Consider the following 12655-nt stretch of genomic DNA (forward strand, 5'->3'; position numbering starts at 1 on the left):
GGATTGTTGGTGTGCCACTTATGGAGATACATATATTTCATGCATTCTTTTTGTTCATCCATATCCTTCTATATAAACTATTATTATTTATGAAATAAATATTTTTGATCTAAATTACAAATGAACTTTTATATTACTTTCAATCTTTAGATATCTAAATGACAAAAAGGTAAACAAATTTTATATTTATTTCGAATCTATCTATATATTAGTACAATTAATTATCTTTAAAAACAAATCTTGTGAAAATACTGTTTTAATTTTATAGGAATTCATATTCATTTTACTATTTAATATATAGACTTGATAATAAAAAATAAACTTTAAAATGATAGGGTGTGGTATATATGTATATTTTATATGTCATTATAGAAAAATCTAAATTTAAAATGGTGAAATATCAATTTTCTCTGTTTTGATGATTTGATGGCACAAATATATATATATGTCAAATACCAATTTTAGAGAAAAATAAAATATCCAAGTGGGAGAAATTTTTTCAAAACAAATAGGGGATAAATAGTAAAAAAAATTGTCTTCTTATCTCCGGTCTCAAATTTATCGTCCAACTATATAGTCGAATCTAATAGTTTTTTAACCAAATTTGTATCTTTTTAAAGTTTTTATATATTTGATCTATCTAAATATGTTCTCTTGGCCCAAATTACCTGAAGTCCATCTAAAAATAATAAACCCAATATGCAATTAAAGTAATCCACTAAACATATATTTTATTAAATAGAAAAAAACCTAGACTAAACATTGTTTTTTTGCGGTTGAAAATCTTTTTCTTTCTCCGCCGCATAAAACAACCGGATCAGTTTCTCTATGCTCGCCGTCGTACATCTCGTAATATCTCCTCACCGTTATCCTTCTCTTCTCTGCACAAAATCTAGATCCTCTTTAACCTTCTCTTCTTGCCATTTATTAAAATCTCAAAAGTTTGTTAAAGCTTGTGGCCCTTGTCTGTCTTCCTTCAATCCGAAGTCCATTTTTCACTGTCCAAGTCCGCCTCCGTTTTGCCTCCTTCACTACCCCTTAGAGTGTGAATAAATTTTATTTGATATGTTCCAGAGAACTTTTTATCCATAAGATTTGTTATTTTATTTTTTTTATAACTAAAATGACAGCACGTATTTTCAGACGGTTACTGATCAAGTTATGTATATTTTGTGTTAGCTTTATTTTTGTTTGTTTATAATCTTATTTTTCATCCCGGTTAGTTTGATTTGTTTATAGGATCATAGTGTTCATAATTAAAAAAAATAAAAAAAATTGAAGCAATGGAAGTACTGAATGCACTGAATGCGAAGAGATTATCAAAGCATAACTAATCAAAATTTCAAACACTGAAACAGAGAAGTGAGAAAAAAAAAGGAATTGTGTCTATGAGTTGAGACTGTAGTTATGCATGATAAACTTCCTCTAAAAATGTTTCCATTTACTTGAAATAGAAACAATCAATGCATCTACTTTCAAGATCATTAGACTTCCAACTTTTGGTGGCATTATGAAGATCATGTTAGTACCGCAAGACTTCTTCCTTGTGATAGAAACATCGGGTAAGAAACGTTTGATTTTTCTCCAGCACTTTTCCTCTCCGGATTGTTGGTGTGCCACTTATGGAGATACATATATTTCATGCATTCTTTTTGTTCATCCATATCCTTCTATATAAACTATTATTATTTATGAAATAAATATTTTTGATCTAAATTACAAATGAACTTTTATATTACTTTCAATCTTTAGATATCTAAATGACAAAAAGGTAAACAAATTTTATATTTATTTAGAATCTATCTATATATTAGTACAATTAATTATCTTTAAAAACAAATCTTGTGAAAATACTGTTTTAATTTTATAGGAATTCATATTCATTTTACTATTTAATATATAGACTTGATAATAAAAAATAAACTTTAAAATGATAGGGTGTGGTATATATGTATATTTTATATGTCATTATAGAAAAATCTAAATTTAAAATGGTGAAATATCAATTTTCTCTGTTTTGATGATTTGATGGCACAAATATATATATATGTCAAATACCAATTTTAGAGAAAAATAAAATATCCAAGTGGGAGAATTTTTTTCAAAAAAAATAGGGAATAAATAGTAAAAAAAAATTGTCTTCTTATCTCCGGTCTCAAATTTATCGTCCAACTATATAGTCGAATCTAATAGTTTTTTAACCAAATTTGTATCTTTTTAAAGTTTTTATATATTTGATCTATTTAAATATGTTCTCTTAGCCCAAATTACCTGAAGACCATCTAAAAATAATAAACCCAATATGCAATTAAAGTAATCCACTAAACATATATTTTATTAAATAGAAAAAAACCTAGACTAAACATTGTTTTTTTGCGGTTGAAAATCTTTTTCTTTCTCCGCCGCATAAAACAACCGGATCAGTTTCTCTATGCTCGCCGTCGTACATCTCGTAATATCTCCTCACCGTTATCATTTTCTTCTCTGCACAAAATCTAGATCCTCTTTAACCTTCTCTTCTTGCCATTTATTAAAATCTCAAAAGTTTGTTAAATCTTGTGGCCCGTCTGTCTTCCTTCAATCCTAAGTCCCTTTTTCACTGTCCAAGTCCGCCTCCGTTTTGCCTCCTTCACTACCCCTAAAAATTTATTACAGCCATCCCGTCCTCTTTGCTTCCTTTGCCTTGATATGCTCCTCACCAGCTAACTACCCACCGTGGTTCATCGGAAAGTTGCTGTATCTTCTGATTTTGAGGTGAAGGAATTACGATATGCTCGTTGAGGAAGTGCTGAGAGATGTGGGGGTGCCATTTCTTGAGTTCGGATTTGACATATATAAAGAAGGGTGGTGTTAGCGAGTAATAAGGCAGCCCTTATTCTGATAATAAAATTTCTCTGGATAATAGGAACTGTGAGGATGATGCTTTAGAGATGAATCCTTAGCTTTTTATAGGTGAGAATGATCGTCTGAATGAATGATAAGAATCAGTGAATGCAAGATCATGGTGTAGTGGGCATGAAGAGTTAATTTTTGGTTAATTATGTTCAATTAATTCGATTTGTAACAGCTGGAAGCTGAAGAACATAGACAAAACCGACATAAATAAACACATTCGGAGAGTGCTGACAAAGCTTCAGACCCACACGCAAATTCAGAGACGGGCCTAGCATTTGCTTGGATATAGCGGCCCAAAGAACATTATCCATACACTACAAATTAGAAAGTTTGGTGGAAGCCCATTTTAAAGACACAGGCTAGCATTTTTAAATTTTTAAAAAGAAGGGGACACGTGTCGACAGTATAGGAGTCGACTTTCTGACCTGGCGCTGAGGTGGCGCAACAGGAGGGAGACCAACATATTTTTATATATATAGATAGATTAGTAATATAATCAAATGAATGTTATTGATTATATTAAATTGTATCAAAATAATAATGCTTTTCATTTAAATGTATAATATTTTAATTATGATTAATATTTTAAATAAATAAATAAGTATACAAATTAACTAAAATAATTAACAGAAAAATAAATTTACTAAATTTTAATAAATAAATACAAAAAAACATAAGTGATAAATATAGTTAGTCAATTATAAATAATTAATGTATTAAATTACTAAAAATAAAAAGCTAGTAATATAAAATATTGTTTTGGTGTAGTATTTGATGTGATGATTGGATATGAATAACAAAGTTTAACAACAAAATACTAAATTTAATATTATGGTTTGAGATACCCTAAATATTTACAGAAAATATCCTTTTCTTTATTTTTAGAATTATAAAAATATATTGGTTTAAAATTCAAGGTTGTTATCTCATCATACGCGAAACAAACGAAGGAAAATTAGCTATCTATACATACATGCTCTAGAGCCATTATACCATGTATTTGGGTAATATGATACCCTAAAAATACTTTTCATGTAAAAGGAGAAAAGGCCGAGATATAAAATGGGAAATTAGATTGAATAACACAAAAGAAATTAGAGAAATTGAGCTGTATAACCACAAAAAAATTATAATTCAACCTATAGCTAAAAATCCTATTTTTTCACTGTATCATGTGTCTTTTATGTAATATTACTATATTGCCTTCTATTGTAACCGGCAAAACCTGTAGAAAAAATAAATAAATTAATAATCATTATATTTTAAAAATATTTTTTGTCCACTGGAGAGTCACACATCCACACATTGTTTCTTCTCTGTTTCTTCATCTTCCTCTCTGTCTCTGTCTCTCTCTCTCAAATTTCTGGTTCTTTTTGATACGACGAACACATAAATCTCCATCACATATTGTTTCAATCACCTCTACATGTATAACCAGCACATCCATCATCATCATTTGTTTCATCGTCGCCATCGTATTCGCTCCGTAATCGTCTCCGTAATTTTTACTTTTCTTCTTTCTCGAGTAGTTGAATCGTTTGATTCTCATATTTGGGAGAGCGCAATGAGACGGATACGATTATCAGAGTTGATTTTTGCAGCAGTATAGCGTCTTCGTATTCACAATGGGTGACTGAAGGAAAGGTTTCTCTGATTGTGAAATCGATGGTGTCTTGTCTGGCGGAAGAGGAGAGGCGGAAACGTGAAGTAAGATCGGCCAATTCTTTTTCCTAGATGCGTCTTGTTGTTTTCTACCTCTTTGTTACTATACTATTTTATCATGTTTCATTCCATTTGACGCTCAATAAAGAGTGTTCTGTTTTGTTTAGAGATATAGTTTGTAATTTTCTTAATATCTAACTATCGTTACTTGTTTTTGAATCCGTAAAATTCGTACTATGATCTATATTGTATAGTTTAATATTATATAATATAATTTAATATTACATAATATTGTGTACATTTTTATATTTTGATATTTGGGTTTAGAGTTTAGTGATTACGGTTTAGGGTTTAGTTTTAGAAGGTGAGAGGGTATGGTTGGAGTCATCATTAACTTCTTTCATACAATTATAGACATTTCATAATGTCACCAGTATGTACTATGTTATTTATTTTGTTCTATTCTATTTAGGTTTATGATTTATATTTGGGTCTATGGTTTGTATTTTGGTTTAGGGTTTACTGATTAGGTTTTAGGATTTAGTATTTAGAGGTTGGATGAGGTTTTGATAAAGTTTAATATCTAGATTATAGGGGTAGAAATAGAGTTGATTTCCTATACTATTTAAAAATTATAAATATGTAGTAGTTTGAGTTTATTGATAATGGTTTAGGGTTTAGTATTTAAAAGTTGAGGCTGGTTTAGTATTTAAGAGTTGTGTGTGGGGTAAGAATTTAATATTACATAATATTATGTACTTTTAGATTTTGATATATGGGTTTAGAGTTTTATATTTGGGTTAGGGTTTCGTGGTTTGGGTTTAGGGTTTAGTATTTAGAAAGTGAGGGAGTATGGTTGGGCTCAGTGTTAACTTCTTCCATGCAATCATAGAGATTTCATAATTTTATCAATATGTACTATGTTATTTCTTTTGTTTCATTCCATTTGTGTTTAGAGTTTTATATTTGGGTTTAGGATTTACTGATTTGGATTTAGGGTTTAGTATTTATGAGTTGGGATGAGATTGAGATACGGTTTAGTATCTAAAGATTGAGGTTGAGTTATATTTAGTATTTAGAGGTTGTAGAACTACATTAAGAATATGGTATAGAACACTCGGTGCATATGCATGTGATCAATAAATGTCTACGTTGATGACTTTTTTTCTTTTATTTGGAATAGTTTTCAAGTGTTTTTGACCTTATATTCTATTGGCCACATTATTTTCTCCACACACTTACCTGATACCTGTAAAGAGAAGGGACAAAACCGAATATTTTGTTAGAAACTACATTAAGTCAAAATCAATGACATTTACATAATTTGTATTGAAAATATAGTTAGTTCGCAAATAAGCCCAAGAAATTATATTTAACTATCTAACAAAAAATAAAATACAACCATTATTATTACATTATATACTATGATACTCCTACTATTCGGTTTATAAGCGATAAACACATTCTTCTTCTGTTACCAACTAGCACCACGCTATATTCCATAACTACCACCACCATCAGCTATGTCAACCACATCTCTTTAGCTGCCACCTTTTCTTTGTAATCATCGTCACTTTGATATGCTAAAATTAATCTAGAGTAACTCTCTCTTAAATAAGAGATCAGTTGCAATGCATAGGGATTGTATCCACAGATACTTGCTATTTTACATAATAGAGTTGGATTTCAGATTTAGCTAGGTTAAAATATATAAAGCAATAAACAAAGCAGTGAATAAAAGAGCAATAGATAAATAGATGAGTTAACGGATGGGATAAGGTGCTAGACTTAGGATTTCATTCAGGTTATCAGAACTCAAATCTATAAATGCTAAGGGGTTGATCCTACAACTCGAATGCAATAGTAAGATATCCAATTCTCGCTGTGAGTCTACATGTTTAAATTTGTATTCATACAAATAGGTATTTAATGTGGAACGAGTATCGATCGGTGTACTTATGGAGTTTCGATCGATACGCTTTTTAAACATGCTTTATCGTCGAGATCGATAAGTTCACTTGGTTAATTAAACCAGTGTGTCACTGGGCCTAACAACCTAGCTCAGCAGAATTATTATCAGGTAATGAACCTACTCTCGCAGTTGTCAATAACCTAAGTTCAGGATTCTAGATAATTACTCTAGAATGCAAGCAGTAAAATTCATTATGTCAAGGATCCTAATAAATCTCCCTAGCAATTATATATTTCAAGTTCATTCAAAACCCTAGAAAATCCTCAAATCTAACAATGGATCTACTCATACATGATTAGAGAAGACATAATCAAAGAAAGAATAGATAGAATATGTTAAATCAATAAAAAACCAATGGAGTTCCAAGAGAACTTTGAAGGAGTTCCTTCCTTCTCTCCTAACCTAATAGAAAACCTAAAGTAAAACAATAGAATAAAGTCTAGCCGTCAACAATGGCTTAGAAAACTATAAAAACTAGGTATCAAGTCGGCCATGGGTAATTTGTAATTTGTGGTGGCTTCTCGGTCCACTGCTCGGCCCATCTTCTCGCATCAGTTTTTTTTTACGCCAAGGTATTAGTATCGATCGACACTCCTTCCTATCTTCGATAACTTCCTCTCACGAGTCAGGCATACCACTCTTCAGTAAAACGAGGATAACTTTAAATTTAGCCGTCAAACCGGTGGCATTGGAAAACTAACTCAAAGCTATATCTTGTGTCAAAATATAAGAAAGTAATAATAATCATCCGCAAAGAGGAGATGGTTGACTGCATGTGCATTGTTGGATATCATCATTCCCGTAAGAGACCTGTTCGTCATGGCTTGTGTCATCAAATGTGAGAGCACTTCAGCACATAATATGAACAGATAGGGTGATAAGGGATCTCCTTGTCGAAGTCCACGAGCTGGAGTGATATAATCCTCTGGTGTACCATTCACCAACACTGAATATTAAACCGCAGAAACACAAGTCATAATCCAATCAATCCAGCGATTATCAAATCCCATATGCTTCATTGTCTCTGATAAGAATTGCCATTCTAACCTATCATATGCCTTTGTGATGTATGTCTTTACAGCCATATACAATGTAGCTTGTCTTTTTCTAATTTTCAGGCTGTGGAAAACTTCATGAGCTACAACAATATTTTCTGAAATCATTCTTCCAGGGATAAAGGCGTTTTGATTCTCTGAGATGATATTACCCAAATGTTTCTTCAACCGGTTAACCAATACTTTTGTAATGATCTTATAAGACACATTACATAGTGCGATGGGTCTAAATTTCTTCTTACCATTGGGGGGATAAACCTTCGATATAAGGCATAGATTGGTATGACAGAGTTGCTGGTCTAGTTGTCCTGTTTCAAAGAAAACAGAGATCTCCTTCATTACATCATCTTTTACATTCTCTCAATAGGTGTGATAAAAGACTGCAGTAATACCGGCTGGTCTTGGGGCTGGATGTGCCCCTATATCCATTACTGCCATGCAGAATTCTTCTTCTGTGACCATTCTTGTTAGATCATGATTCATCTCTGGTGCAACCTGAAATGGACTTTTCAAGGGTCCTAATTCAAATCATGTAGTATTTAAGATGTCAATTTATTTCTAAGTATTTTGATGCAAAGAGAATGAAGGTTCAAACTTAATCTAAGTGCATTCAGTTCAATGAAGTGGTTTGATTAAACTAACAAGGTTCTAACACAACTAACTAGCAACTTTCAATCAAATGGATAAAGGAGGAATCATAGGCATAGGATTTTGATTTCAGATGACTAAGATTTAATCTAAAATGGCAAGGTTTTAATCAACACATTCCCTTAAGTCTCGATAGCAATTCTAAGCAAGTTCTTTTCCAAGACAAAAGCTCATTTACTCTCATTGATCAAACATCAAATTCTTTTGGTTTGTGTCAATCAAGCAATCATTAAGAATGGATCATTCAACTTTCTAAACTCTCCTAACATCAAATCCCTTTGGTAGGGTAAGCTAAGAGTATGTTGAGTTGGCTCAGACATTTCATCGAACACCTTCCAGGCAATAAAATGTTTAGAGTTCAAATCTAAAATGGCCAACTCTAGATTAGCATTAGGATCACTCAATCAAGCAAAGAAACATATTAATCTACTCTAAACATTCTAGATCATCACTTAATCATCCCAATCATCCTAACCCATGAATCCAAAGATGACTACTCACTCATTATCATGGTAGACACTAAATCATTAGTTGATCTAAGTCTAAACATGATTAATGATCAAAGCAATCAAGTAAACACTAAAGAATATGATCAAGATTAGATCTTTCACCCTAAAAAAAAAGTCTTTGATTTGATAGATAATAAGATAAGTCCTAAGATTAGGTCTAAAAAGTATTTATAAAGGCTTAAAACTCGAACCGGGTCGACCCGACAAACCCGGGATTGACCCAAAAGACAAATGGGCGAAATGGTCTTCGCATCGACCGCAGACGGCTCCAACCCGCGGCCGTGGTCCGCGGTCTGTCCCGTCAAAATTTGACCTCTCTGGCTTGTTTCCGCGGACCATGCTCGTCCGCAGTCGACGTCCGCACTCCATCTTCGTCCAATCCCGCGGACAGCCTCAACCCGCGTCCGTGATCTGCAGTTCGTCCACACCAAATCGACCTCTCGGCCACGATTCCGCGGACTGCACTCACCCGCAGCCATGACCCGCGGTTCATCCAGCTTCAATTGTCTTCACTGCCCATAATCCGCGGACAGGGTTGGTCCGCGGAATGCGTCCGCGGTAGAAGCATGTTTTGCACCTTCTTCATGATTTCCCATCAAACTCTCCATACTTCAACTTGAGCTTTTCCAAACCTAAAATACCACACATGCATATGCTATGTACCTAATTAAACTCTAAATGCATCCTAAATGATCTAAATGAGTATGGAAATGATGCTTAAAACCATGCAAAATCTCAAGACATCATAACCCTCTAGTGGGAATTCTGAAATACTTTCACATACATTGTTGGATCAGTTCCATTTGAAGCATGTAGATCTTGAAAATAGTTAGCAGCCACTTTCGATAGCTCTTTACGTCCTCTGTGGATAACGCCTTGTTCATCCTGAATAGAGTTAATAGTGTTTTTGATTCTTTTTTCCTTTGTTACAGCATGAAAATACTGTGTATTACGGTCTTCGGATCTCAACCAATTTACTCTGTTTTATGTATATCTCTTCATCTATTTATAAGTGTGATTTAATTCATCCTTAAGCTCTGTCTTTCGTTTCTGAGATATAACAGGAGAAGTAATCGTTTTATCCAGCATCGCTCTCAAAGTGTCAATTCTTTCTTCAACATTATTTTGATTATATCTTTTCCATCTAGATATGTGATGTTTGCATGTACGGAGCCTTTGGACTAGTGGTAGCTGCATAGTTTAACTTTGTCATGTTCCTCTCCATCCTCTACGAACTGACTCAGTAAAACCTTATTTATTTATCATACAGCTTTCAGATCGAAAGCTCTTGGGAGGTTCATCTCTGTCTGAAGCAATAAAGGTCACTAATGGCCGATGATCATACTCACCTATCTCAAGGAAATCAGTCTGGGAAGCAGGAAATAACTCAACCATCTGTTATTAGCCATAGTACGATCCAGAGCACACTGAACTAAATGTGTGCCTCTTTGTCCCACCCAGGATAGACAATTACCCACTAAATGAAGACCAGTAAATTCACATATTCTCATCATCTGTCTGAACTCCTCAAAAAAAGCCTCTCATCGTAAACACACACTATCTTTATCATGGTTGCCAAGGATTTCATTAAAGTTTCCCAAAATAAACCAAGGCTGTTGTCTTCTGGTTAAACTCAGGTGTACTAATTTTTCCCATGTATGATGTCTTAAAGACGGATTAGGGTGTCCATAAACAAAGGAAAAGTTGATAGGCAATCCATTAAAACCAACATTACAATCGATGGGATGAGCTGATTGACTAAACACACTTAACTGTACATACTGCTTAAATAAGACAACTAATCCACCTCCTACACCTATAGGTGGTACAATTACTGAACTGACAAATCTTAACTGAGCTCCTACATCACACACATAATCATCTTATTGCTTTGTTTCTGATAAACAGAGAACGTCCAGGAGATATTTGCGGTTTATCTCCTTCAAGCGTCGAACCATCGAGTATATGCCTGACAGTTCCAATAGGCTGTCCTCATGGTGGAAGAGGTGATACTGGATCCACCGCGCCTCTCACCGTGTCAGACTCTGACGTGTTTGTTCCATCTCCATTACTCTCTTTGCTATGCTCTGTCATATTCTTCTTGCACTTTGCACTGTTAACCCCACTTGTTTCACCCTTCTCAGCATGAGCGAACTTCATTGTGTTCCCATTAGCACTTGTCATCCAAGCTTTCCACTTTAACCATGCTTCGTCTTCATTAGGCTTGGGGAAATGATGTCCAAACAGATAGAGAGGGTTGTACATTTCGTCACGATACACATCAGAAGAAAACATAGTTTGTTTTCCTTCTCCACTCCTGAAATACTCATCGTCTGCTTCCTCGTCCATCTCTCTGATGTTCCTTTCATACTCTTCCTGCTCTGGATCCTCAGGTTCAATGTCTGCCTCCATATTTTGTCCCTTAGCCACATTATTGTCAGCAGCTACATCTTCATTAGCGTCTTCATTAATCTCCTCAATGATAACACCATGATTTGGGATGATCTCCATGTTAGCATCATCTTCCCCGCTGTCATTGTCTTCTTCATCATTTCCTACTCCACCCTTTTGTATTAAGCAGGCTCCAGAGTCATCTGTTATCATACCGCACGTCTCACAGAATTCGCGAAGACGCTCGTACTGGAGTCTCAGAAAGGTGTTAACACATGGAGAAAATTGGAAATTCCTTTGAAACCTGAGAGGGTGATTGACATTCCAGTTCAACTGTATCCTGACAAACTCCAAACGGCTACCAACCTCCTCATTGTAATCCATTTGAATGTACTTTCCTAGAGCGCGAACAATGTGAACAATAACATGTATGTTCATGAATTGGAGTGGGTTTCCTCTTATTTGGATACAGAATGGAATGAAATTTAGAATTTCCATATCCATTAACGAAGTCCATCTCTGGAGCACAAGCATACGGTCCGCAAATGCCAAGGCCCCCTTCTGATACCGTGTCCATAGCTTCCTCAAACGGGAACATGAACTGAAATCATCTGCCTTCAATAACCCTTCCTCGAACCAAACTTTGAAACCCCCAATTCTTTGGCATCGATGTAACGATTGCTCGTAGGTTTTGTTTGTGTGGCATCACTAGGCGGCCAATCAGAATAAATCTGCTCTCTTCTTCCGCTTGACGGACCACTGCCGGTGGTAACACAAAGGGAACATCGTCAGCACAGGTTTATGTCTTGTAATGCTCTCCGAATATTATCAGCCACCGAGTCCATAAAAATGATAGATCTCCAGAGACAGTATAAGGGATTTGATAAAAGAGTTGAAAGGTATCGATAAAAATCCAACCTTTCTTTCCTTGGTATATATACACTCAACCAACCGAACAGCCTCGAGACCACTTCATCACGATTTCTCTTGTAAACAATGTGGGGATATACAACATTGTGGCCGGTTTATGTGTAAAAAAATCACTCCTTTTTTATCGAAATCATCATGAACCACCCAGATAGTGGCGAGAAATTGAAGAAATTGGAACCATTTTATTATCGCCTTTTGTCGCCATCCCTGAATTTGATTTTTATTTTCTTCCTTCTTTAATTACCGAAGTACTACTAAAACTATATATGAAATTCTTTTTAGTTATTATTTAAAAAAAAATTGTCATTACACCCCAAAAAGAAAAAAAAATTGTCATTGATCTCAAATAGGTATAGATTTCAATATATCTTAATAAAATCTAGGGTAGCGGCTCAAATAATTCTAAGAAAATTTACAAAGTTACTCCAAAAAGGGAAATATTTATAAAGAAAAAAAAAGTGAAAAGGAATTTTCCTATTTCGCTGACCAAATCAGATAAAGAAAAAGGAAACAAAACCTAAAGAGATTCCTCTGTCTCTATATAAACAGAACTAAAACGTAAGAGAAATCTATTCAACTCGTTCACGCTTTCT

General features: G+C 34.1%; 1 protein-coding gene across 1 annotated transcript in view; it reads right to left on the minus strand.

Moving 5' to 3' along the window:
• Positions 1-8067, minus strand: part of LOC106338701 (polyadenylate-binding protein-interacting protein 2) — a 10907-nt gene extending 2840 nt beyond the window's left edge. The window contains exons 1-3 of the mRNA XM_013777617.1: positions 7977-8067; positions 7827-7892; positions 7340-7475 (exon numbers count right to left, since the gene is read on the minus strand). Coding sequence (XP_013633071.1) covers positions 7340-7475; positions 7827-7892; positions 7977-8067 — 293 coding nt within the window. The remainder of the gene's footprint in view (positions 1-7339; positions 7476-7826; positions 7893-7976) is intronic.
• Between the last annotated feature and the right edge of the window lie 4588 nt (positions 8068-12655).

The sequence above is a fragment of the Brassica oleracea genome, chromosome C4, assembly GCF_000695525.1.
Source record: "Brassica oleracea var. oleracea cultivar TO1000 chromosome C4, BOL, whole genome shotgun sequence".
Taxonomy (NCBI): Eukaryota; Viridiplantae; Streptophyta; class Magnoliopsida; order Brassicales; family Brassicaceae; genus Brassica; species Brassica oleracea.